Source organism: Durio zibethinus, chromosome 16 (genome assembly GCF_047325235.1).
Source record: "Durio zibethinus cultivar Kanyao isolate XHJ-2024 chromosome 16, ASM4732523v1, whole genome shotgun sequence".
NCBI classification, from domain to species: Eukaryota; Viridiplantae; Streptophyta; class Magnoliopsida; order Malvales; family Malvaceae; genus Durio; species Durio zibethinus.
Window position 1 is genome coordinate 441,079 of NC_143177.1, and position 27,765 is coordinate 468,843.

At 32.4% G+C, this 27,765-nt stretch overlaps 3 protein-coding genes, 1 long non-coding RNA gene, 2 other non-coding genes and 2 pseudogenes across 10 annotated transcripts; 4 read left to right on the forward strand and 4 right to left on the reverse strand.

Annotated features, from left to right (window-relative positions):
• Positions 1 to 1,039: 1,039 nt before the first annotated feature.
• On the reverse strand, positions 1,040 to 2,485 carry LOC111298599 (transcription factor bHLH148-like). Of its 2 annotated transcripts, none has more exons than XM_022893326.2 (2): positions 2,122 to 2,485; positions 1,040 to 2,025 (listed from the first exon to the last, which is right to left on the reverse strand). In XM_022893326.2, exon 2 carries the CDS (start codon positions 1,924 to 1,926, stop codon positions 1,276 to 1,278), a length of 651 nt encoding a protein of 216 aa, XP_022749061.2. In that variant the 5' UTR covers positions 1,927 to 2,025; positions 2,122 to 2,485; the 3' UTR covers positions 1,040 to 1,275. The 2 variants fall into 2 exon arrangements, with proteins under 2 accessions (XP_022749061.2, XP_022749062.2); XM_022893327.2 differs by having other exon boundaries at positions 1,090 to 2,029; positions 2,122 to 2,303.
• Positions 2,486 to 5,115: 2,630 nt separating this feature from the next.
• On the reverse strand, positions 5,116 to 9,612 carry LOC149514177 (uncharacterized). Its single transcript, XM_089744982.1, has 4 exons — positions 9,508 to 9,612; positions 9,269 to 9,403; positions 8,388 to 8,815; positions 5,116 to 5,643 (listed from the first exon to the last, which is right to left on the reverse strand). The coding sequence occupies exons 1-3, from the start codon at positions 9,610 to 9,612 to the stop codon at positions 8,390 to 8,392; spliced, it is 666 nt and encodes a 221-aa protein (XP_089601108.1). The 3' UTR covers positions 5,116 to 5,643; positions 8,388 to 8,389.
• Positions 9,613 to 13,886: 4,274 nt separating this feature from the next.
• On the forward strand, positions 13,887 to 14,492 carry LOC149514178 (uncharacterized). The gene is made up of 2 exons (XR_016328464.1): positions 13,887 to 13,920; positions 14,028 to 14,492. It is a non-coding gene; the product is annotated as an uncharacterized LOC149514178 (long non-coding RNA).
• Positions 14,493 to 16,943: 2,451 nt separating this feature from the next.
• On the forward strand, positions 16,944 to 19,744 carry LOC111293460 (DNA replication complex GINS protein SLD5-like; annotated as a pseudogene). Its single transcript, XR_016328852.1, has 5 exons — positions 16,944 to 17,379; positions 17,666 to 17,836; positions 18,126 to 18,208; positions 18,346 to 18,455; positions 18,933 to 19,744. The product of XR_016328852.1 is annotated as a DNA replication complex GINS protein SLD5-like (transcript).
• A 142-nt stretch (positions 19,745 to 19,886) lies between these two features.
• LOC111293449 (calcium-binding protein CP1 pseudogene) lies at positions 19,887 to 20,754 on the reverse strand (annotated as a pseudogene). Its single transcript, XR_016328510.1, has one exon. The product of XR_016328510.1 is annotated as a calcium-binding protein CP1 pseudogene (transcript).
• Positions 20,755 to 21,999: 1,245 nt separating this feature from the next.
• On the forward strand, positions 22,000 to 22,077 carry LOC149514179 (small nucleolar RNA R66). Its single transcript, XR_016328891.1, has one exon. It is a non-coding gene; the product is annotated as a small nucleolar RNA R66 (small nucleolar RNA).
• A 105-nt stretch (positions 22,078 to 22,182) lies between these two features.
• On the forward strand, positions 22,183 to 22,266 carry LOC149514180 (small nucleolar RNA snoR118). The gene has a single exon (XR_016328893.1). It is a non-coding gene; the product is annotated as a small nucleolar RNA snoR118 (small nucleolar RNA).
• Positions 22,267 to 22,415: 149 nt separating this feature from the next.
• LOC111293426 (putative protein phosphatase 2C 42) lies at positions 22,416 to 26,266 on the reverse strand. Of its 2 annotated transcripts, none has more exons than XM_022886166.2 (5): positions 25,397 to 26,266; positions 24,293 to 24,663; positions 23,440 to 23,676; positions 22,792 to 22,884; positions 22,416 to 22,723 (listed from the first exon to the last, which is right to left on the reverse strand). In XM_022886166.2, exons 1-5 carry the CDS (start codon positions 25,704 to 25,706, stop codon positions 22,586 to 22,588), a joined length of 1,149 nt encoding a protein of 382 aa, XP_022741901.1. In that variant the 5' UTR covers positions 25,707 to 26,266; the 3' UTR covers positions 22,416 to 22,585. The 2 variants fall into 2 exon arrangements, with proteins under 2 accessions (XP_022741901.1, XP_022741909.1); XM_022886174.2 differs by having other exon boundaries at positions 24,293 to 24,712; positions 25,397 to 25,531.
• Positions 26,267 to 27,765: the final 1,499 nt, after the last annotated feature.

The window sequence follows — 27,765 nt, forward strand, 5'->3', positions numbered from 1 at the left end:
TGTTTTTATTTTTATTTTTTATTTCTAAAAAAGGTATTTAATAAATGAAAAATTTTTTTAAATACAAAAATAAAGAAATAAATAAAATATTTAATGATATTTAATTATAAATATAATATATATATTTATTAATTAATGACATTAAAAAGTTTAAATATGATAACTTGTAAAACATAAAAAAAATAATATATTTTTTCTTATTTTCATATTTTAATTTATTTTAATTTTAATTTTTAATTATCAAATATATTTTTATTCATTTTTTTATTTTTTAAAAAATTAAAAATAAAAAGTTCTATTTTCTAGGATCAAACACTACCTAAAGATCTCCTCTCTCTTCCCCTGGGTCACTCGTGTGTGCTTTATGGGATTGATACGGGGAACAGGTGGCAGCCCCCATTAGTCCGACTGTCTCAGACTGAACCGAACCCAGCAGGGTTGACAGGGCGACGTTTGTCTCTGGACAAGTGGTCACAGCTCACGCCCTCACAATCACAACACTCCACCATTTCAGAAAAACGCTTGGCCAGCCTCTGGCTCACCTTCCCTCACATGTGCCCAATTTCGGCACTCCACATGGACACCTGCCACATTTCTCATCAATATTTTGGCGCTATCACCCGACTTTTGGTCTCTGCACTTGGATTCCCATGGATATTCATTCACATTTCAATAACCCCAACACCCAAAACTTTTGTTTACCCGGTTGTACAAAATAAATTTATAAAAAAAAAATACATTTTTAGCTTTTCATCGAAGTTTCACTGAAATCTAGCAATCAAAGAGGTCATATCATGATATATCAACATTCATAGTTGAAGTGAAAACACCACACCTCGGATATGATCCCAAGATATAGTAGCTATATTTTTAGCTAATAGCTTTAGCCCATCGTGCATTAAGTACGTTTGTCGCATACCCTGGTTTGGACCCGTCTCCAAAATAAATACATAAACAAATAAACCTTTAATTTTTCGATTTTAAGCCAGAAATCACTGAGTAATAATAAATCTACAAAATCAAGCATTTACAATAGTAGTGTCCATAAGGCGAAAATTCTGGATTTTCTTTTTGGTTTTTCTGAAGGGATCGAATAAAATGATAATATAATGAAAATTACTTGAGAAGGAGAAGAAAGAGGACACGTATTTAACAGGGGAGATGATTACCTAAGAGAGAGAAAGAGAGAGAGAGAATAAAAATTTAAAATAAAAGAAATGAGAAAAAAGAAAAAGCATATGATGGCAATTGGCAATTTAAGTAAATAAAAAAGTGTCAATGGCTTGTCGGCGGCGGCGACTGAGGCGGAGGAGCTGAGCTAGAGCTGGTGGCTCCGGAGCCAGACATTAGCTCGGCGAGAGCGCTCATGGCTCGAACCTGCATCTCAAGCGCAGCTATGTAATCAGTTGCTTCTTCAAGAACAACCGGTAATGGTTGCTTTCGGCAACCGGGAACCAACCGGCCAAGAACCTTGACTTTTCTTTGAACAGTTGATAAACTTTTTGCTTTCAATTTCAAAACGCTAACTCTCGGTTTCTTCGAGCGGCGACTCCGGGTGACGGCAGCCACCACAGCGGCGGATCCCCTCTGTCTCTTCTGCTTCCGAAATTTTAGCTTAAGCCGGCTCGTCAAAATGGCCCGGCTCCACCGGGTTCTCCCTTTAGCCGCTACGGCCAAGGCTCTATCAGCAGCTTCACGGACAGCTCGGCCACCGCGTGGAGCCGGAGGAGGACTGTTGAGACTGACCTGACTCAAAGCTTGAATAAGCTTTGAAGAATAGATTTGCTGCTGCGCCTCTGATTTCCATCTTGCGTGGTTCTGGTTCTGGCTCTGCTGATTCTCTTTGACCATTTGTTTCTTCTTCTTTTTCCTTTTGCTCCGATCATAGTTTGTGTTCGTCACTGGATTCGTTATCACGGATGCCATCTCACCGGATCAAATCCGCTAATATTCTCTCTCTCTCTCTCTCTCTCTCTCTCTCTCTCTCGTTTTTCACCGTGCGATTCGGTGAATTATGATAGAAAACTGTCTTAAAAAAAAAACAAATAAAGGGATTTAGATTCAGAATTTTAGATAAAAAGATTCAAATAAAAATTCCACAAAAAGAAAAGAATTTATTACCGATTTGATGAACTCAGAGAAAAGACCGAAAGAATAACAGAGAAAGAAGAACGGAGGGAAGGGGGATGAACGGAACGGAGTTGATGAGGTGTCGATTGTTTGTTGTTTTAGAGAGAGGAAAGAGAGAGAAATTAAGGGAAGCGAGGGAGACAGGTTACAAAGGAATGAAATGAGAAGAGAGCATACGTCAATTGCTGGCTTTACTCTTATTTATTGCTTTTCTGGGAGTGGGGGTGGTTTGGGTGCGACCTTTGGTGTTGTGAATGGTGACACTCGGTCCGATTGAGCGGTCTGGGTCTGCTGACGGGGGTCTCACCTTGTTTTGGGTTCGGTTCGATCCGTTAATATAGCCAGCTTGATACATGCATTTTGGATAACGAAACCACCCTCCTTTATAGAATCCATTTTCTTAAAATGAATTATCTAAAGCTTTGTTATGTATATAATAATTATAATCATAATTTTTTTTTGTCATTCGACGAGGGATAAAGCCCTACACTAAAGAGGAGAAAAAATATTGAGGTTTGAATCTCGATTTTAATAATTTTTTAAAAGTTTATTTTAATCACTAGATCAAACAGTTAAAAACAATTATAATCATAATTATAGTTAAATTAGAGGAGCAGATTTATTCTTGTGTCTTCACTAATTAAAGATGAGGAAAGGTTGCTAAATGAGGCTTGATATAACTGTTTAAATATGTTAAACTTGGTTCGTAGTAATACTATTAACAATGTTGCTAACTGAATTTGATATCACAAATTAAATAACACTTAATTTATTAAAAAATAAATATTTTTATAATAAATATAAAACTAATATTCTCTTTTAAAACATAACATTTTTTTCTTTTTAATCAAATTATGAGTGCCGAATTCTAATAATGTTTGAGATGTTGTTACTAACTATTATATATATATATATATATATCTAATTGTAATTACAATTTTGCTTAAACTACATGACACCATTCAACTGTTTTTTCCCTCCTTGTGAAAAAATAAAAAGCTACACACCAAACTGAGCAATGAATGCAAACTTTAATTCCAATATTTAAAGAAAGAAACCCATTAACAAATACATACAAGCATTGATTAAAGATAATTACAATATTATTTTAGAAAAAGTTTTGCATTTAATATATTATTTTTATCAAAGTTAAAAAATAATATATTAATTATAAACTTTTGTTCTTTAAATATCACCTTAATGACACTAACATTTTTCTTAAAGAAATAAAATGAATGTAAAAAAAAAAAAAAAAGTAAATACAACTACCTCCTAGACTCCTACAGGATATTTTGCTTACAAATTTTGCATATATGAAAAGTAATTAGTTGGGGTTTGAGAACTGAAATGTAATTCTATATGAATCTATAAAAGCCGTTAACGATAACTAACGTAAACAGACGCTTGCATATGATTTATGCAAGAATTTTCGTTAAGTCAAGCACTTTCTACAATCAAACAACTTATAAATTCTAAAGTTTTTTTTACCAATTTCATTGAACTTTCTCAAAATAAAAATAAAACAAAAGCTGATATAATTTTTTTTTGTTTCAATTAAACTCTTCTTTGGAGCCAAAAAAGAGAAGTAAAAAAAAAAAACCTGATTATTGGTCGAAATTTACCTCAAATTGAAGCAATTCGACACAATTTCAGTGTCCCATGATGACAAAATATTAAAATAAAAATAAAATAAAAGAGCGGGTGGTGACGTGTTAAGGAGTGATTGGATGGATTTGTGATGTTGGCTTCCAGTAAATGACTGGGGGAGACCCGGTCTCATTAAAAAATTTTGTTTTCGTTCCGCGCAATAATTATTTAGAGGTGATGATCCCCGAAAGAAAATTAATAATAAACAAGGAAAAACGAATGCGCAATGTGTTATCCCCCTGGCGGTTTTTCTATCTTCAGTTTTGTTTGGTATTTGTTGACAGGGGAAGTTTTGTAATTTTTCGTCTTTTTGAGGTGTGAACAGTTTATCCTCCACGTTTTTTGTCATTGGATTTCCATTTTTCCTTAAAATGCCGAAGATATTTATTTTAAAAATACTCGCTAATCTTATCATTAATGACAACAAAGCCCCATTAACCAAGCGGTTTTTCACATACCCAAATATTAGTGGCTTAATACTTAAATAAAATTTAGAATTTTATTTAAAATATAAATAAATTTTCCAATTTTATTTTATTATAATTATATTCATTAAAATTTAAAATTAAATGAATAATATCCAATTAATAAAATTTTTAAAATTTATTTTTTTACATATTTGTCATTAAACATATCCAAATGAATTTAAATAAACATTTTTTATAAATTAAATTGTTCAATTAAAAAATTTAAAAAATTTAAATATTTTATATCGATAAAGTTCTAATTATAATAAAATAAAAATTTATAGTTTTAATCATTGCATTTTAAAATAAAATTTGAAGTTTTTAAAAGTATTATATCAATATTAATCAAAGGGAAAATCTTGTTGTGTTTAATCATGCTCTTCTTGTTTTATTTACATGAAATTTTCAACCGATGAAAAATTTACATTTTACCAAGCTAGTCGCAATCAAAAAAGTTCAACAAAGATTTACAATAGAAAACAAGTAACAGTAACGTAAAGATGTCAAAACCATATACATGATGTTTTCAAGAAAATGGGCCACCTAATTTTATCCTAAACCAAGTAATAATTTTAAATTAATAAATAATGTAATCTCTATTTTAATGGTGTAATTGATTTGATGTAAATTGTTAATGAATTTTTTTTTTTAATACAATCAAAGTTGTCTTAGTTTCTACCTATACCTAATCTCTTTTTTCTAACAATCTTAAATACATACTCTCTAACATCAAAATGATACATTCAAAATTTTAATTTCAAATACTACTTACAAAAATTGAATCCAAACAAGTAAAATATATAATTATTCTACGATTTAATCCGTGTTAAGTACTAAAAACCCATTTTAGTAATGAAGAAATCAGCCCACGTTCAGATTCATGAAAAACAATTTTTTACTTAAACCTAGGGATAATCAAAGGAATAAACCCCAATTCTAATATAATCATGAACCTAATCCTAATTCTCACCAAAAATCATTGTACCATGTGTATGCCAATGAATTCTAGGGACGTTATAACGAGGAAATCTTAAAATGAATTTAATCTAATAAATCTAATTCACATTATGATGTCCCAGAGAGATTGCCTCCCTTGTGTGAGACATAATAAAGCAAGGGGGCACAAAAACGGGGGAAAGCATTACACAGCACCAGAAAAAGTGAGGTACTCGCCAGGTGAGAGTGATTCGAGATTGTTTAAACTAGCTTTGGATTCAACCACGAAAAGGGAGTGAACTCTAATTATTGCAAAGATTAGTATGATGAAAATTCAAAAGTTATACCGACTTTAGGAGAATGTGAAGAGTAAAGTTCAGTCCAAGAATGTGTACGAGTTAAAGAGGAGAGAGTTCACCAAATATGTGAAAAATGCGAGGAAGAAGACCACTTCAGATCAAACCTGCATGAATATGGAAACTATTTAGTTCTTTATTAATTTGCAACCCGATCCCAATCTGAATTTCACATGAATCACTGCTTAAACCAGAATCAGTTCATCGTATGACAGAACAATCAACAACAGACAAATTTTCATTGAGTGAAATTCAACAGCATAACACACATAACTATCATAAATTTTTAAGCAGATTTCCTTAGTAACATATATTTAACAAAAGTCGACGCAAAGAAAAGAAACAAAGAGAGTAAATATGGCCCCATACTAAGTATAACCCCAAAAATAATGGAATGAAAACGGCAGCTTCTATAATGTGCTTTACAGGTATAACTTCGCTGGCAAGATGACATCGTAGCAATACAACGCTTCAAGAAGGATAGAATGATTACGTGGTTGCAGCAAGCTCTCCAAATATCAATCATGAAATGATGCAAAATTTTTTAATGTTGCAATTATGGCCAATTTTTATTTCTTCTCTAAGCCATATTCGTTTGGTGATGACCTATGGGTAAAAGGTCAAGGCAAGGATGCTGCATCAACATCAACACTATGAAGATGGCTAAGATTCAGTACAACCCTAATTTAACCAAGTCCAAAGTGACTGCAAGGTAATCCATATGTGTGCAGGAATTTGTTAGCCTATGTTTCTAGTAGCTAATTTCTATAATGATTCCAAAAAACATGAACATCCGGTACATAACATTCTCTGTTCAGCTGATCAGCAACTACAGTTTTAACCAGCAACTACAGTTTTAACCAGCAACTACAGTTTTAACTATGTTATGAAAGATAAAATATAAGAACATTGTAACCAAACGAAAAAGATAATAAGGACATGACCAAAACTTTCAGTTTGAGCAAGAGGACAGAAGACAGTACTCATAAGAGGACTTGTTTAATTATTAGCCTAACTGAGATATAGAGGATTAAGATATGCTAAAATGGACTAAAATTCAACTAGTGGGAATTGTGAATCATTCTATCTGTGCGGCGTCACCGTCTTAGGGAACAAATTGCAGAATCATAAGTAAAAACAAAGTGAGTCAATTTAAATGCCTTAAATGCTCAAATGCTCTTGCTTCATGACTGATCCAAATATTAGCAAAAAGACACTTATTGATGCAAAGGGAACATCCGATGATTAAGTCGCAAACCCTCATTGATAACTCAAATTTTCTTTTAATTATACTAAACGTTGTTCAAAATACAACAAGCTATCTCTCTCTCCTTGAAAGAAAAAAAAAGTTTTAATTACTTAACAAGTTGCAGATCTTTGTGGATTACACCGAATCTCAGCTCTTTATGTACAGCCAGGCCTAAAAGTTTAGCGTTCTCATTTATTTTTTAAGTGGGTATTAGTCATTCTCTCATTTCATAAACAAACCAAAGTTTTGTGGATTACAGCCAACCATTTACTTTAATCCAGCTAAATCTGCCTCCTCAGCCACACATCGGTACGAAAAAATCTCCTACTTGGCATGCGTAATTAAGTGAAGTCCTCATCAGTTTTATTTTGTCCAATTTGCTTGTTACTAGTTACTGTCAGGCTTCGTTTTTTTGACCTATTAATGATTTATCTAACTGTCAAATAGACACTCGCTTGTCCGCTCATGAAACCACTTTCAAAGAAAGAGCCTATAAGATTGTATTTGGTGTCACCATCTCAAAATCTTCCCATCCCTTCTCACAATTCTTTAACTACCTCCTCTAAAAGAGTCTATCATTCCTCATTCACAGTCCTTTTATCATAACATGGAACTATTTTATTTACTTAAAGGATAAAAATAGTTGATAAAATAAATATAAATGTTGTCAATGCTTGTGATTGTGCATTCTAAAAGTCACCTTGAAGTTGTCTAATGTTGCACTCCACCACAATCTTAACTAACTCATGCGCATTTGACCGATTACCTGATAATACATAATACAGCCACAGACATGTTACATCAAGAGGTCAAATATCTGGATCTAGTTGCAAGAAATAAACCTGGGTGTACCAAAGATTTAAAAACAATGCGCAATATGATAATCTTTTAAAGCAGCTGCACCAGGGCACAAGCCAACTGTATAGCTTTAAATTCATGTAGTATTTTATGTATAAACTTTATTGTTTATAAATTCTTTGAAGACATTTATCATCCAGAAGAATATACATGCTTTAATTGTATAGCATCAGGGCCATAAAGCTGTTACCGTACAATAAACAAAATTCAATTATTGACCAGAGTAGTGTCATCAAATTATCAGTTAAGGACAAACAAATGTGGGTAGACATCAATGTCCTTGCAACCAGACTCTGCCGTAGTTGTTACTAATTGAAGCTTTAGAATGTTACCAACTAAGCTTAATAAGGAAAATTTAAAAAAAAAATAAAAGTTGAAATGGGCATCCTAAATGTGCATGATCAGTAGTGCATGGTACAGGAATTTTTCAGAACGAGGGCTCTTGAATAAATTTGTTACTAGCTAGAAGTAGGCAGTTTAGAGAGGTTAGAAACAATCAAGGATGTCAATAGAAAAGTCATTAAACCAATTATCCTTTGTCAACTAATAGATTTTACTGCTATCTATGTGCAATATCAGTCATATTAATTTGAAATAATGCAACGATCAGAGCAAGACTATACACTTTGATGTAAGCATAAATTGCAACACACAAAAAGCGCATCATATCTTCAAGAACTTGAATCTCCATGACAAAGAGGATATAAAAAAAAATCCTACTAACATCGAACAATAAAAAAGTACCTTCAAGTTGGCGGCGGTCTAGTGAAAGAGCAATCGACTCTTGAATGATAGAACAAATAGAAGGAAAACAGCAACAGTGCAACAACCCAAAGCAAGAAGCAGAGAAATTCGACATAAGCATTTCTATTAACACGTTGAGGTAGCTTATCTCCCTCTTGAGGCAGGGAGTAGAACTCATTAATAATGAAGTCAATCAATGCATCTAGAAGCTTCTTGGATTTGTTGTCCATGTCAACAGAATTCAATGCTTGTAGTCGAGTTTGTTTTAGAAGATTCACCATAATCTCTACTTCCGCTGAACCAGTCTTTAAGAAGCCAATTTCTTCATCTCTGTTTGCAGTGCTTATCTTTGAACAAGGAATGAGTTCAGATGGTGCGAAGACCTCTGGTGAAGTTAAAAGTGAAGGGTACGAAGCCATAATAAAGCTCTGAAACAGACGCAAAGCATTCAAAAACCGAAGCCATGAATTATGTCTTTACCTAACCACATTTTTTGAAAATATTTTCATCAATTTTTTTTTTTTTTTTGTAGAAAACTCGAAATAAATAAATAATAATTGAATAATTTTTTTAAAAAAAAATTATGTATGATTCATACATAAGCAACTATTTTACACAAAAATCAAGATACATCGAAATTTATTTTACCGCATTTATGAACGGTTGAATAAAAAAGAAATAAAACTAGCATAAAACATGATTGGAACTGCAATAATAGAAATCGTTTAAGGTAATAATAGAGATTAAGTTAATTCACCAATTCAGATTAAGAATTAATTGAACAATATTCAGTTAATTAGCCTCCAAGAATTAAATTCTTACTCAAAATCACGGACAATTATGAATTAAAAAAAAAAAAAGCCTATGCAAACGAGTCGTACCTCTGCGGTTTCACCGTTGTAATTGGCATCTGAAATGGCAGAAATCGAAGAGAAATCAATAGACTCTTCCGAAATTTCAGGCAAAACATCTTCACTTGGTAAAAAGAAGGCTTCGCTTAAACTCTTCTGAGCAATCTGCAATGAAAGCAAAAACGAAAACAACGAGAAAGCGTGAGCTCGCAATGCAAAGGAAAAAATGAGAAGAAAATGAGAAGTTATTAGTTATTAGCATCACTGGCCTTCTTTGAAATTTTCTTCGCCGGAGAATCCTTTGATCGGCGATTGGCGAGATCTGAAGATCGCGGGTGATCTTTTCGCGGAGTTTGATTTTCTTTTTCTTTCATTTTTCGAGTTTCGCTCTATTTCTGTGTATTTGGCGGGAGGATTTTTTAATTTCAATTTTACCAAAAATTGAAAAAATATATTCTGCCAATAGGGCTGGGCCTATTCATAGTGGACTAAAGTGGGTAATCAAGAAAGATAATTACGTATATTTAGGCCCTTAAATCAGTTGTTATTTGTTAAGCATAATGAACGTTTAACTTTCGTGAAATGAGTCGGGCTGAAAAAGCCTGCTTTATATTCCCAAACCCAAAACACTAAAATATTTACTAATTCTTTTATTTATTTATTTATTTCTTCATTTTTCTTGAAAAGTTTAATATCCAATTTATGATATATGTGAATTAAATCCTAAAAACTAAGCTTAGTTACATTTTGAAATAAAAAAATATATATATCTTAATTTTACTTGTGAAATCTAAAATTTTCACCATGAAAATATGGAGAACTAACTCAACATATTTGTATACACGCTGTATATATTTGTACATATGTGGAAACTTAAGAGATTTGAAGTATAGATACCTTCTCTCCTAAAAGAAAGAAAAGTATTGGATGGCAAGTATTACACTTATCAATTGATTAATCCATATTTGTCGAAGACGCCTTTGTTCTCTCAAATGACCGATAAAAATATATCATTAGTAGACATTAGTTTTATAGCATAAGTAATCATGACAAAGTCAAAATATTTTTTTTAAAAAAAATAGAGATAAATAAATTATTTAATCTTCTAAATCATAGTAAGATGTATTGTATCTGATAATTTAAGACAGTTGATTATAAATCATGCATTCGAGATGATCCCAACAAATAACCACCAACAAAATTTGAATTCAAAATTTTTTTATCGAAAAATATAAACTTAATCAATTAAACCAATTACTTTAAAATATATTCAATTTTATACAAATGAAGAATCACCCAATGATGAAGTACCCTTTATTAATGGCAACACAATTCACGATTTCTTTTTCCCAAAAAAAAAAAAAAACCTTAATTATTAACATTAAAGATAATTACTTTTATGGGTGGCGATAGCCCCGAGCCAATGGTTTTGAAACATTGTGATACCCCCACCTCACCCTCTAACTTAGTGCTCAAAATTCTATCACGATTAACCTTCAAAGGCCACCAAGCTGTGGCTAATGGCTATAAAACCCTAAGCTCTAGGGTTCTTCCCTTCACACACACCGAATATTAACTTTCTCATAGTTGAATTGAATGTGGTAATTCCATTAACCCTAGTTTCAGTTTCTCTTTTCTTTTTTTCTTTTTTTGGCATGAGAAATTTCATTAACCCTAGCTACAGTTAGCTAGTTATACTAATTTGTTCTAGAAAATTAGAATGATAACGTCTATATTGAAATTAATTGTTTCAACTTCAGGGCTCAATTAGCAACTTTTGGTCATGATCAACTCAGTATAATGATCTTTTTTTGCCCAGGTGTTGCTTTTAGCTAGCAACTCTAGAAGCTGATGGACAAAGATTCACCAGGCTGGAACCTAAGCTCTTAATTAAGTGACGATTAGCCGGCGACGACCGGCAGTCTGGGTCAAAAAGGAGACGTTGGAGCTTGCTAGATTAGATCCAGCTGCAGGCCTTGTTGTTGCTTCTGAGGAAGGTGACAGCAACGCGATGTACGGACATTACGAACGTAATACTGATTCGAGCGACGAAAACCACCATGTCTACATAACTCGCGACAACCCTTATGCCTAAGCCCAAAAAAACCACCATAAATCGGAAGTTTGAAGCTTAGAGAAACTGTTGCAGCTTTTGTAAATTAATGTGGTGTGCCCTGAGAATTAAAATAGAATAATTAACATGTTAGAATAAGCCAATTAAGCATATATAGATATGCATATGGCACATATTTATCAAGTTTCCTATAATAGAAAATTATAATCCGTTTTAATGGAGGTCGTCAAAGCAAGTTAAGCTTTTATGAAGTACTGTTTGTGTCTGATGAAAATCTGGCTTTGTTGCTAATTATCAAGTCCTGTGTGTGTTTTACTACTTCCTAGCTTGCATTAATGCAAGATCAAGTTAACCGTGCATGGAGTTTTTAGTAGACAAACCTAATTTTTTTTAACCAAGAGAAAAAACAGACAAAGCCTTAGTTCTTTTAAGTCCTAAGTTCAAGTCCTATCAAATGTGGATTTTATTAAATTATATGTTGATTTGTTGGTTATTGATTTGATTTGTTTACTGATTCCTTCTTCTTGATACATATAAAAAGTTTAAGAGTAAAACCATTCATTTATGACCTTTGTACAATACTTCATTTTTATTTCAACTTTTAAAATTAAATTTTTAGATTCACGATTTTTTAAAAATAATGTTCCAAATACATTTATTCCATTAATCAATATTGTCAAATGAATATACAACATTAGTGTCAAGGGGACGTCCACGACCTAAATATAAAACAAGCCCACTTTTTTGCCATATTTGTAAACATTCGCATGACGTTAAACTGATAAATTTTTTTCATACTTTAATGGATGATGGATGAAAATGGATGAATTTGAAATACTTTAAAAATTTTAGATCTAAAAGGTGAATTTTAAATTTCGTGAATGAAAAAAAAGTATGATACAATGTCATAAATTTATCGTGTAATTTTTATCGATGCATATATATATGTATATATATATATAAATGCAATTTCATAAAATAAAAAAGGTGCAGTATGACTTATAGATATGCATTGGAAGTTGAGTATCAATTTCTTTGTAAGTAGCAAGAGAATTTAGAAATATATAGATTGAGATATTAACTTAAAAAATTGAGATGATTTGAGTTATATATCCTTCTAATGGTTAAAAGTTGAGGGGATTTGACTTTACATCATTTTTTTGATATATCAAATAAATGTTTTTATTATATACATGGATGATCCTCTCAATACTTCATGTTGATATAGAGATTTACAATTATATTTTTTATGTGTGTTCAATTGTCCATCTACTTGCGTTAAGATGGAAAATCTTAATTTCTCAAGAGTTAGTTATTCCATTAATATGAACTAAGTGGAAAGAAATGCTAATATATGTATAGATGCTCACTTGGAGGCATATCATATGCCAAGATTACAATCAAGATTGTTAATAATTACTTTTGTATTTTATTTTAGTGGAATGACATAGAATCATTAATGACCATGACTAATTTAATTCATAAAAATAACCATTAAATTAATCCAAAAAACAAAGAAAAAAATCGATATTTGACTAGGGTTAGGACTACTTACTCTGTAAAACCAATAGACCAAGTATAATAATTAATAACAATTTTATTAAGCGCTAGTTAAAAACTCTACATTCTATTATATTTACAAATCTCAAATAACATATTAATTTTTTTCTATTTTTAAATATGTATTTTCTATCAACTTCCTAGTTTTGATTTTCATTCCATGGTTTATAGTTAAGAATTTCATCAAAATTAAGAATTCTAATCGAAATAATCTGATCATTTCTATAATTATATAGAATTTTAACAAGTACGTACTTTTGAGATCTTGCTTAAATAATTGGCATCATCAATCAATTATTAGGACAACTCCATCAAGATCATGTGGAAAATTTAATGAAACTCTTTTTTTTTTTTTTTATGTGCAGATGAATCACCTAATTTTGAACCCTAGAATGGAATCATAATTCATTAATTACTTAAAAAAATTGAATATCGAACGATACCAAATTTGTCAATTAGGAATATTATCCTATATATGCACCCACAAATGAAATCTTAATTAAATTAATTTCACAAGTGGACTTATATATGTACTCAACTCTAGAATGGTATTATCTTTACGGGAGAGATTTAATTACACTAAAGTAATTTTTACACTTTTTTTAACTTTTGGATCAAAATTAAATTCTATAATTTATTTGAATCAAAATAATATTTTTAAATTTAGTAATTTGATCCAAAGATCCTAAAAAATTTAAAAATTACACTAATATACGTGAATCCCTAACTCTTATGTTTATATACAGAGTGGTAGAATAATATATTTTTGTCACTGATATATATATATATATATATATAATAATTGTCCAAATTATGCCTTAAATTATTATAGTACAATTTACTAAAATTAGCTATAATTTCATTGGCCATAGCCAAGGCCAATGGTTTTGCAAGAATGTGATACCCCCACCTTACCCTCCGATTTCTTGGGTGCTAAAAAATCTATCACATTGTAAACCCTAAACAGGGAACCAGCTAGGGCTATAAAACAAACTAGGCTCTCTTGTTTCTCCATTCATCACACAATATTTCCTCGAAGTTGAAAGTGGTATATTTCCCATAATCCTAGTTTTATTTTCTTTTTAATTTTAATTATATATATAATTTGAATATCTGGCTTGTCTATATGAAATTATAATTGTTTTTTCATTTCAGGCTTAGAGTTTTCCGATCATGAAGAACTTAGCAATGATCGTTTTTGCTGTGGCCTTTCTTTTGGCAACTTTGGAAGCAGATGGAAAACGGCTTACCCTGGAGGAGGAGAGTAAGCTTATCTTAAGTGGTCAGGCAAGTACTCAGCTGGGTCGAAAGGCCGATGTTGGAGCTAAAGATGCAACTACAAACAAGGATGTAGGCCTTGTCGATTCCCAGGAAGAGGACTTGAACAGTTCTCAAGTCCACCATTACATTAATAGCACAAAGAATATTTACGCTCCTTCTCCTCCGCTTGCCCATCGCAAGCCTTGAAACTAAGCTATCGCTTTTCAGCTTGGTTTTGAATGATCAGAACCAGATGGAAAGAAGAAGCTTTACTAAATATGGTGTGCCCTGAGAATAAAAGTGGAACTTAACATGTTAGAATAACCCAAAGCATATGCATATATATATATATATATATATATATATATATGCCTATTAAACATGTTAAGTTTCCCATAAGAAAATCAGTTTAAAAGAAGTGTGTTTAGTTATGAACTATACATATGGAATAAAAGACCAAAGCAAGCCGCACACTAGCTGCTTGTTTATACTTTATTACATGAGTTGTGATTTTGCTAGCAAAAATGGAGTTTCTTATAGTGGAGATAGCATAAACAGCAGACAAAACCCTAACTATACAGTTTGGTTTTACAAATGCAATGAATTTCTTTGTAAAAACTTTGGAAATTTTTAAAATATAGAGAGATTACAATCGATATATATCAACTTAATTAAGGAAGTGAAAGGATTAATTTTGGGTGATCAAATTTGAAATTACTTGTTATTCTAATTAAGTACAAGAAAATTATTGTTATCTTTCATTTCTCCCTTCATTGGTAAATAGGCTTTTTTCGCCATATTCTCTATTGGTAATAGTTTTTTGCCAAGTCTTTTGGTTATTGCGGAAGCTTGATTTTACAGCTTTTTTTTTTTTTTTTTTTCTAACTTACAAGAAGTGTAGTTATCATGAATTGAATTATGTACTCATGATCATGAGTAAAAACAATACAAATTCATGACTTTGTATCAAAATAAAAAAGTTTCATAATTAATTAATTAATTAAATCTTTCTTTAATTGGTAAGATTAATTAAATCTTAATATTATGTTTTGGAATTTTGAAAATTTGAGACCAGCTAGGGACGTAAAATTTTAAATATTTAGTATAAGAATTGTGTCTGGCAATACTCATAAATATATATTAATTTATATGATTTTTTATTGTCTAGTACTAGTAGTGAATTTTAATTTTTTTAAGAATGGTTGACATCAATTCTCGTTTGCTTTTCAAATTTATTATTATTATTATTTTATTATTATATAAACTATATTTTTTCTGTAAAAACTAGACTTTTCCCCCCAATTTGTAATTAAAAGAAATCAATTGCAAATTATAATTGATCACTCTCTCGAACACTTGTCTCCAAACAAAAAGATAGCATAAAAAGGCTTTGAATATTTCAGGAAGCGTGTGTTTAATTGTGGCTCTTTGAAAATATTCGTGCACACAAACACACATACAATACGAGTAGTAAATTTGAAATATTTTGATTTATAGAACGGTGAATTTGAAATGCATCGATCCACATGCGTTCTTCTTTTTTTTTTTTTTAAACAGTGTTTTTCAATTTTATATATGTATGTATAATTATTATTTTTCATATTATCATATATTTATATATTAACTGATTTTTTTCACAATTTGTTATTAAAAGAAATAAAATTTTAATAATTAATTCACTATCTCAAACAATTATACCAAACAAAAGCATAAAAAGACTTTGAATATGAGCAAGCATACATGTTCGTGGTTCGTTGAAAATACGAATTTCTAGCTGGTTGTTTGCCACAAAATTTGATCTTCCCATTCAAATTTCAACTCATACTCTCAAAGCTAGCTATATATAGCTTAATATACATCCCATTGAGGTGATATCTATCCATATATGAAGTGGATTAACCATCACCTAGTAAGTGCACAAGTCTATAAGTAATTATAGAAAGCATCCGACAATTCAACCCCTAAGCGCCATTTATGGATTATGTCCCTTCTAGTATTAGTTCGTGTTGATCTAGAAGATTGTTCATACTCGTAATTTTTGTGTCTAAGTATATATGTACGTGTTTTATATCCTGAATCTTATTATTTCGAATGAAAAATTTTCTCTATAGGGAGTTGTTTATTTGTAGCTATTGGCTAGAGATCGGCATTGTCAGGTTGTCTACAAATATGGAGAAGTGTGGCACATAATAGTAGTTTTTTGACTTGATGAATTTGCGTAATTCTCTTAATGCTTTATTCAGGCTTACACAAGATGATTTGTTATGTATGGCAAGGCCTAAATCTTTTTTCTTTTTTTCTCAGTTTTAATCCCTCCTAAGCATGAAAAAATTAGATCAAATTGTGTTTGACCAAAGTTTAAAATTTCAAAAATTTTAATTTTAAAAAGATCGCTTTAATTTTAGTATTAAAAAAATGTCTAGTATAGTACTTGTATATAAAAAAAGTTTAATCAAATATAAAGTTGCAATATTTATTAAATTATTCTAACCTTTAACATCGTTAAAAAAATTTTATGACATCAAAAATCCAATCAAAACATGTCATTTGATCAAAATAAATCACATCACTTATTCAAATATTATGTTTAAAATATATGCGTGACAAACATATCAAATAATTTCATTCATTAAGAATTGTAATCTTATATTTTTAAAATTATATAATAAAATAAAATATTTAATTTTGAAAAATATAAAAATAAAAATAAAAATTTTATTGTTCTTTTTTTCCAAAAATTTTAAATTTTATTTTTTAAAAATTAAAAAAAAAAAAACAAAACAATTTTTTTATTTTTCTTTTTTCCCGTTCATGCTTGAATCAGACGCCATCAAAGCCGTCCAATTTCAACAAATGACAAATCCATCAGAGTGTTAGATTCACGCACAATCTTGTGGTCTGTCTCCTCCTGGAAACACCCGATCCTTTTCTTTTCCATTTTTTCTTATTTGCTTTTGGCGCCAATTACAAATGCATTTTTTCGCCAAATTTTGCCTCTTTAAGTATTCCCTTTTGATTTGATTCAGAGACGAAGAGAGAGAAAGTCGGCACACGCAAAGAAAGAGAGAGAGATCTGATGACGTCGGGTGCAGGAGAGTTGTCAACGGCGCAGATCGATGATTATGAGATGTTGATTTCGACAACGGATGTGGAGCTATTGAAGACAGCGTGGCGTAACGAGAAAACGGCTCCTGAAATCCTTCCTTTCTATGAGGCTTTAGTTAAGAGACTAACGAGCAGACCCAGTTGATGGTACCATTTATCAATCTCAAAACCCTCACTCTCTGTTTGTTTCCCGAGAACATTTAGTCTAGTCAATAAAGATAAAAATGTAATTTCCCTCCATTTTAGGCTTCCATTTGGATATACATTTAATTGTTTGCTTCTCTTTAAATTATTCAGGAATTGAATTTTTAAAAACAGAAATCCAAATTGTTGAAAGAGGACTTGATCTTAATTTAATAGTTGTTTGAGCTGATTTTGAAAATAAACCAATTATAACCTGTTAATTATTATTAAAATTTTCCCCATAGTTAGTTAATTCAGAGATGAAAAGGACTGAATTGGTGCAAAATTTGCAGGAAGAAACGGTAGATGACTTTGCAGAAAGTGGACATTATCCTCTCATTGCATCACTCTATCAGATGGACCTAGACGGGGCTCAATTTTTGCTGAGATCATATCTTCGGGTTCAGCTTCAGAAGGTGGTCTTCTAATTTGCTGTGTGTTTGTTGATCTGTTTCCTTTTCTTTGTCTCTTCAAAATGTGTTGTTCTGAGAAAGCTGAAAATGATTATATTCATTGAATGATGCTGAGGAAAATCAAATTGAATTATTCTGATTCTCTTTGTAGTGGGCTATACCCTGCTTCTTTTGAATAACAAAATCTTAGCTTATAACAAAAAATCATTCTGGTTTGCCGAGAGCATCGTTTCCTGATTTCCTGTATGACTATCATTTTCTCATTGGTTTTCTGGGTAATGTTATCATGCAGATAGAGAAATTCATGTTTCATATCTGGAAAAGTGAAGTTCAGCGCAACCAGCTTTCCGCAGAAGAGGATAAGTTTACTGAAAGGTAAGGATTCTCAGAAGTGATCCTTTTTTATTGTGAAGATATGCATATAAGGTTTATTTGGCAAATTTTGTTTAAACCACCCGAAAGAATCCTTGATATCCCACAGTTATTTTTAAATTTTGATTTCATGATTGCAGGTGTATTCTTCATATTGGGAAACAACTTGAAGAAACTGTTCTGTAAAAATTGCCTGATAATTATCAGTCTGTATTAAAGCAATCTATTATGAGTGAAGAGGATGATACGGGTAATTCAAATATTCTTTTTCTCCAACTTTTACATTTTCACGTTAATGCATCACTTTTCCGTGCTTGTGCATATGTTTTCATGTTAGTAGCACGTGACTGTGCAATAAGAAGAACAAAGAAACATTCAAGTTGGTCATGTCCAGAAAGTGATTGATATATATATATATATATATATATATATATATATTTATATATCAATCACTTTCTGGACATGACCAACTTGAATGTTTCTTTGTTCTTCTTATTGCATGTTCACGTTCATGGTGTTGCAACTTGTTCATTTTGATGTTTACAAGCTGTATTTGCAGGACTGACAGTTGATTGTCTAAGTTTTTTGTTTTTGTTAAAAATGTTATAGATTCAATAGTATTTGATTTTTGTAGGTGATTTGATCCACGTAGAGGTAACTCATTGACTGCAATTTCATGTACACTTTGCTTATTGATGATTGATTTATTTTCGTCTATGATTTTTAGTTCCGGAGCCACAACTAGATACATTTGTTGTTGCAAAATGTGAGAGATCTACGAGACTTTTGTACCTTGATGGCACTAGGCAATCTGCTAGCTTTTGACAACAGGCAATTTACCTTCGCTCTTTTTTTGTAGCTTTTGCTCTTAGAAAAAGTAAAACTACTCCTTTGGGTTACTAATTAGCAATCCGTACCATTCATCTAACAGAGATGATCACTTTCAAATGGTGCCGGGAGATCTATGCATTTTGCGTTATAAGCTATCTCAAGAGGAACTCGTGAGTGGAAATATTAGTTTAGTTTGATGGTATGAAATATCAAGCTGCTGTTCTCACCAGGCACTGACTATCTAACTTTTGCACAACTGTAAATACAAATTTTTTCAGCATCCTGAAATAGATTCCTGAATCCTGGTCATGTGGTAGCTTGGCCCCACTGTTCTGTGAGCAACTAGTAAAACTAAACATAGTGGTTGAAGCTTGGAACATGTATAGTGATCAGGAATATTAGAAAATTTACGTAGCTGTAAGGACTTTTGTTTCATTATCTCCATGCATTTAGACATCATGAGGCTCGTATATTAGTATGCTTCTTGTACTATATCTTGTTTGTGGAGTCTCCTAGTCCCTTGTCCTTGCCCCTGGTTGTAATGTCTGTGGGATGGTTCAAGCGAAAATACTACTAGACAAGCTCTTTGCTTAGCAGTTACTAGTACTACAGAAAAACTGTCTAGTATCTACATAAATGGGCCACAGGGCCTGAGGGAGTTGAAAATCCAGTCATTCTACCTGGTGTAGGCCTTAGGCTTACATCTACAGAACTACTTATTATTCGTTTATTCTTACTCGATTCTTGCAGCAAAACTAAAAAACGCATGTGACAAAATTACCAGGAAAAGACAAGTTAAAGCCCAAAATTTGCGTTATAAAAATGATTTCCTTGTTGCAGAAGAGAGGAATGAGACAAGAAAGTTCCATAGTTTTTTCAACAATTATTGATTTGATCCATCATTTTCAATCAAAACACAACAAAAAAATTGCCCAAAAAGGACTAAAATATAAGCTTAATTAATTAATTACCCAGCAAAATCAAACAGCCAAAATCTTAAGCAAACCATCAAAAGAAACACCTTTTTCATCATCACCAGCTAGTCTGATCATAGCCTTAATATCTTCATCGGAAGCAGAAAACCCAGCCCAATTCATGTAACTTTTCAAATCATCATGGCTCAATCTCCCATCTCCATCCTTGTCCATAACCTTGAAAACATCTTCCACCACCCCAAAACCCGAAGCCATCTTTTTCGACCCTCCCAGAACTCGCTCGAACTCCTCGTAATCGACGAACCCATCCCTGTTCGAATCCGCCAAAGAAATCATTGTCCCAATGATTTCGTCATCATCGAAACCGGTATTACCATTAGAAAACCCAGCGTAAAATCTCCGCAAATCTTCTCTACTGATCTTCCCGTCACGATCTGCGTCCAGAACTTCAAATGCCGACCTGAAATTTGGCCCGGAACTGGTCTTCTCCGGCCGACTTAAGTTTCTCTCGGTCGGACACATGGTAAACGAATCCGCTCGAATAAAAATAAAACACAAGATTTGGTTATAAGAGAAGCGTTGGTTTATATAATAGGGAGAGAGAGAGAGAGAGAGAGAGAGAGAGAGAGGCGAAAGTTGGAGAGAGTGGGACCCTATAAAATTGGAGGCTTGAAGGGTAAAAAACACGGGTTGAGTGATTAGGGTACGTGGGATGTTGGTATTCGATGATACGTATGGAGTGATGTCATGCGGAGATGAACAGTGGCTGTTAGGGTTTTCACTTTTTTTTTTTTTTAATGCAATAGTCGTAGCTTACATGGGATTATTGTCTTATTGAAATGGAAGAAGACCTTTATTATTACAGTTTAAAGAGTCAGGAAGATTCTAGTCTCTTTGACAAAAATTTTACATTTTTCCTTTTTTATTGTTGAAAGCTTGGCAATCAAGGAAGTTATTAGAACTTTAGGAGTGTTTTTTTAGTAATATGACTGTAAGGGTGTTTTTGAGTTTTGAACTTTTGCTTGTACTTAATCTTTTATTTAATTAAAATAATTTTAAAATTTTATTTTTAAATCAGATTTTAATATATTCAAGATTTTACTATTGATTTTTTTTTTTACATAAACCAAACCTCGGTTGATTAAAAAAAGAAAAGTTCTTTCCTAAGCTATTAGTCATATTTTTTTTTATAGAAAAGGGAGGGCATGAAGAAAATGTTCATAGTTAGCTTATTTGTTTGTTTAATGAGACAATCATTGATAGCAATAGCAAGAAAAGGAGAGAGGTGATTTTGGCAATTAGGTCCGCCAATCCATCAAAAGAATTTGATGATTTAGGGTTTGAACCTACAGATGGGATATGGAGCAATTGAAAAGGTTAATCACCATAATCCAACCATCATACAATAATTTGGTTATCCATTGTTTCCACTCAATCGGGGAATTAAAAATTGATCCAAATAGTAACATAAGGCTCGGAATAAGGAATATGATTCTTAAATGCTTTTAACTTATTTCTGTCGAATAACTTATATCCTTCGCTCAACTCAATTCAAGTGATCTTTGAAAAGAGGATTCCTATTGAGATTCCTATTAAGCTGTATCTATATATAGTTGGGCAGATTGAGTTTTGGGCCATTTGTTTTCTTCCATGGTGCAGAATCGCTGGGGCTGAGCCTGAGCTAGTCTTCCAAAAGGGCTTTTGGTTTGGGTACATGCTCATATTTTTTTGGGAAAATCAAGTCTTCAAAAACCCTAATTCCAGTTTCCCAGGGTATATCATTCTCCGCTCTCCTTCCTGTTATGATAATCAGCCAATTTTTTTTTTTCTTTCTCTATAGCATACTCTTTTCAAAATTTTATGAAAGTTGAATTCAAGAAGGTGCCTCTTCATTTGGTCCCCTTAAACCTATAATCATAGTTTCAGGGCATTTTACCTATCAAAATGTTTTCAAACCAGAGGCATAGATCATACCAGGCGCAGTGAATAAGATCCTGCCAAATCCATTTTTACTAGGCCCACTTTGGCTCCAATGAAGGCATGAAATCTTTGAGACCTAATCATTTGCTTTGTTTCATGACAACTATAAGCAAAATCACCGAGGACCCTTTTGGAAATAAATTTCTATTTATTTTAGAAAAGAGCCAAATAGATTTTGGTTTTAGATTATTTTTTTTTTTGAAAAATTGATTAACCCCACTATATGCTGATATAGATGATGAAATATGCACTGCGCTCTGAGCTGTTCAATGAACTGCTTGATGGAAATTGCAGCCTAGAAAGCTTGTCTGATACTTAATTTGATGAAATTTCAGTTTGGCCAGCAGTTTTGTTATGCCCCTAAACCCTAATCCTTGCAATAAATCCAAACGTGTTTCATCAATCATCATGTTGAATTGCAGATAGTTGGCCTGTTTAACCCAGTAAAATACTAAGACAGAATCGATCACAGAATGCCATCTAAGGCAAAGATCACTTGCATTTAATTAGATTATACTGAGGAATTGCACAGAATTTATAGTAAATGGAGGTTAAAATTTTACAAATTTGAATCCGCTCGAAACAAGTGCTGTCTATATCAGTATCAAAGCAGTGCATCTGCTACAGCGGTGCATCATGAAATGTCTAGTGTTGTTGGTGCAGTTTTGTATGGGTGTTGGGCAAAAACCAGAAGAAAATCTCTTTGGTTTTTTTGAATTATGTGTGTTCCAGTGCACTTCGAATGGATACTGGAGGGTCTTGGACAGCATCTCTGGAAACAAGATCATGATTAAAGAATAACACAATAACAGTTATATCGTCGTGAAAATGGCGTCGAACCTTCTTGTCAATCTTCCATAGATCTGAATATCTCATTTCTCGTTTTCTGGCTGCTTCTTGTAGGGCAGCCTTGACCAGCCTTTTGGCACTCCCCTGCATTTGTAGAGGCTCATGAGTAACATCTTAAAAACCATTGATTACCTCTCATATCCTAACAAAACTCAACAACAAGCAATTAGGTTTGTGAATGGTGGTAGGCGAGAAAGAGTAGTTTGGAAAAGAAGGAACTTATTATAATTGAAGATAAAGAGAACTTTAGTATCAATATAATCACATGCAAATACAAAATTAGTAAATTACAAAGCCAGCTAAAAATGCGTATTCTGTTCAGTCTGAAATAGAGGATAGAAAGAAGGGGGAAGTTCTAACACACAGGCAAGGAAGGAGATAACAACAAATTGTCAATCAAGGACCGAGAAAAGTAGCAATAACAAAAGAATCTGAAATGAAGTTGGTCACAAAATTATCAGAAAACAGAAATTCTGTATCAATACCAACCATGAAATGCAATGACATCAAGAAGAGTCCTAATCAAGTTTGTAAATTTGCTGGTTATCTAGTGTCTAAAGCAGATGGCATGAAAACAGAAAGGTTTTAATGCAAGTAACTATGCCTTCAATAAACATTGGAATAAGGACAAAATCTTACTGCACGTGGATGACTGTGGACAATATCCACAGCTTTTTCATTACTCAAGTGTTCCCATAGACCATCAGATGCAAATATAAGGAAAGAATCACTTGGTTGGAGAGCATGGGAAATAATGGTTGGATCGGCACTCAATATAGGCATGTTCATTGGTTCAGGAAGTCTGAATTTTTCGTTAATTGGTTCCCTGTTATACCATGCATGTTTCATATAAACATCGCCCATAGATCTAGAGACCTGCATCAAATACAATTATGAAAATGATGACATGACATGGCATGCTGATATATGAAGGAATATGGTTATGAAATTGAGAAATAAGGCATAATGCTAATACATCTAATCAGTTCTGAAAGACTTCCATGAAAATGAAAACAGCCAAGAATAAAAATTCATTGATTTTAGGTGATTCAGAAACCAAAATGCCTTATTGTAGGAAAAGGATAGCGAACGCCCACTTTTGTTTGAATTTAAGAGATACTAAGAATTCTATTAATTAATCAGGTGTAAGTATCTGAGTCCATAGTATTTACATAATAATCGTAGTTTTCCTAATACTACTTTTCAAGAAACATGTATAAAGACGTCGACAAGCAGAGGTATATTTGCATAAATGCTTTGACCACAGATGGATAGAGTAACTTCTTAGAATGTGAACCATGGCCATAAATGATAAAACACCTCATGCCATGACAACTAGGACCAGTTGTGCTGGTTTTCATGGATAGAGCTATAAGCTAAGCAGTAACATGAAGCTTTAAAAAGACGGAGAATATTAAAGTTGAAGAATTTATGCATGCCCGAATATGCTGAATTTTTTGAAAGTTATACAGGATGTGGGTGTTTATATAACCTGAATAATGCCCTTTACCCTCCAAACTCCATGCTTGAGAACAACGATTTGCGGATCATTTGGGTGCAATTCCTTAAGTTCATCCCTGATAGCCTCAATATTTGCATTGTGTTCTATTGACAACTGCATAGCAGCCATTCCTCCAGTGTTTCCATCTTTCTTGCCCAGCACAGCACGTGAATCACCAAGATTTGCAATAAAAAGTGTTTTCTGATATATTACTCCAACCAGACAGCATGTACCAACTGTTGCCATATTTGGTTGTGTATTCCATAACTCTGACACAAGGGCAGTAAACCCTTCTTCTGTTTGACGAAAAGCTCTTTGAATGGTCTCAGCACTCACAACTCCCAGTGACTTGGCTGTTGTTGCTGCATAAACACAAAGCCTAAGAATGCCAACATAAGAACAGCTCCTTTTCTAGAAATTAACCGTACCAAAAGAAGAATCGAGATGTTAACAGCATAACCCAAAGAAGAAATAAGGCAATAAAGGGGATTTCTTTTGTATTAAAGGCAACTTGCAGGTGAAACATAATGCCCCACTAAAATCCATGATCTCAAAAACTCAAAACTATTACACTCAACTAATTTCTAATTTTTCAGACAGACAAACTTTCTTAAAGAAATTTATTTGGTAAGAACTTCAAAAGAATCAGTCCCTATCATCCTGATGAGATAATTCATTCATTGTTAGTTCTAAAAATATCCAAAGTTTACCCTACATCTGGCTGCTTTTGAAGCCAGAAATCACTCTAAATATAGCCACAAAGAACCAAGAAAAAGCTTACTAGTTACTAAACACTAACCAAAGTACCAAAATAGTTTCTAAATAGTATTCAGCTACCTGCTTGCAATTGCAACTGTACTAGATGCTCAACTCTCCAAACTCAAAATTAAGTACCCAATCAAAAGCTGAACTTTTTTGAAACATAAAAACAGAGGGAGGAAGAGCGCAAAAACGACAGAAAATTACGACAATTCAGTTCCCATTTACCAATTCAAATATCAACCCAGAATAACAACAAATCAAAATTAACATTTTTTTTGTCGAGTTGGGCAGGCTTTAGAATTTATTAAAAGCACCCAAAAAGAAATCACGAACCTTTAAAGTGCCTAAACAAGTGATCGCAGACGTAACGAGCCGCCTCGGGCCCGCCGTGTCCATCATAGATCCCAACAAAAGTGCCAAATTGGCCGGACTCGATCTGGCTCTGATCCTCAAGCACCTGGTTTGCTTGGACCACGGCCATGGAAAAATCTCCCGAACCATATTTCCCTATATCCCGAATCCAAAGCAAGCCGTCTTTACCTTCCCTTGAGCCACCACCATTGCCGCCGCCTAGAAAGCCGTTTGTCTCGTGATTTTCCCCTTCATGCCCAAATGGCTTCCAGCAGGCCGAAAGCAGATTCATCAATCCCTAAAGCATTAGACATCTCTCGTCATAACAAAACCCAAAATCTTACGCCACCGTAAAATCCCAAATTTACAACCTGATGAAGTCATATTAGCTTTAAGAAAAAAGGTGATCGCTTTCCTTTGTTTTCCTTAGAAACAAACACTTTTTTAAAGACCCTAAAACTCCCAAGTCCTAAACCGAGGAATCAAAGAATGATGTGATGATTGATTGGGATTATATGAGATGAGGGTAAAAGGGGTGCGGGTGCGCAGGATAAGAGGTTGGGGGCGGATGATAAGGAGAGAGGCGTATGTTAGAGGGAGGTGAAAAGGGGGGAATGTTAGGTTTTCGGTGGTAAAGGAACACGAGAGGGTCGGTTGTTATGGGTGGTTTCTCTTTGAGGAGATGGGTGCTATTTTCAAATGTCTTTTCTTGTGTATCGTAGGCTTGTTCCTATGTCCCTTATGCCACACTTTTATCCGGAAACAGCTTGTTTTCTTGTGTCTATTTCAATTTCGATTTTGTTTTTGTTGTTTTGTTTCTTCCTCTTCTTTCCCTTCTTCCCTGTTTCTTTTTTCTTTTGTAATTAATTTCATTTCTATGTTTCTATTATGATAATTGAACAATAAAGATTATGCAAAGAAAGGCTTGAGCCTTAAACATGTTTTATTTTTAAAAATAAATGAAAAACTTGATCATTAAGTAAAAGTTTCTCATTTTGATAAGTTAAATTGATTTTACTTAGTTAATGGGGAAGGAAAATCATGAATGAGAGATCAGCATAATTGAATTTGGAGATTTAAGCTATGCCTCAAATTCTTGATAGATTTTCAGCTTTTTTTTTTTTTTTTTTGTACAGACTGATGATCTTATTAGAATTGTAATTGAGTCGAGTGATTATAATGAGAAATATTAGACTCAAAATTTATTATTTAAAATTTAATTTAAATTTAATTAAATTTTAATTATAAATTTAATTTTGACTCAAGATAAAAATTAAAGTATTTAAATTTATTTGATTAAACTCATTTATCGAATAAAAAAAAACTTGATCTCATGTTTAATTTCAAATTCGATTATTTATATTCAAATTTGAATTCATATATATAAAGATAAAATAATAATTTTTTAAATTAAAATAATAAAAATATATATTAAAATAAAAAAACTTGATTATATTCATTAGTTATTTGAGTTGAATATTAAAATATTCAAACTTGATTTATCCAATAAATCAAGTTATTCAAACTCAAATTTGATTCGATAATGATCAAATCAAATTTGAATTTTATTCAAGTTAAATTTAAATAATTTATGAATATTGATGTATTATTTTCATTTCTAAATTTAAATCAAACAATGAAAAGCCTCTTCAAATATATTTTTTTTTCTAAATTCGCGTTGACATTTGACAATGGCAGTGGTCCTTTCAGAATTCCATTTTCAACTGCATCAAAAAATGGAAGTATTAAAGAAAGTTACCGCTAATTTGGTCGATGGGGGAATAATTTCCTATGTAAACGACCTAAATTTTTGGTTGTTGAGAATTTGCTTCAGCCTTCCGAGTCAGATTTTGAAATGCAGTGAGACAGAGACATCAACATCTTTGCTAGTTGTTGCTGCCACAGAAAAAGAGGAAAACAACCACCATTGAAAGAGGCCTCCATGCCTACACTGTTGTCATTGGCCTCATTTACTTCACTTTTTAGGCATTTGATGACAGCATGAAAATGAACTGAGCACTCAATGGCATTTTGTGACCTTGGAATTTGGCTCATGTTACCATTCACGTTTGATATCACATTTTCAGCGATGCAAAATCTCAAACATCCCTCTCATTTTGGGTGTTGAGAATTTGTTCGAGGTGCCTGTATTTCAAGATTTTGTTGAGTTTAAATGTTCAAAACACAAGTTTCTTACACACTAACAAAATTAAATTTAAGCATTTGAGCATTTAGTTTGAAGATTTATACATAATTTTTTTTCAAAAGAAATTAAAAAAAATGGCCTAATGCTTTCAATTAAAATCGAACGTGGATTAATAAAAATACATGAATATTTCTCTGTTCTTGGC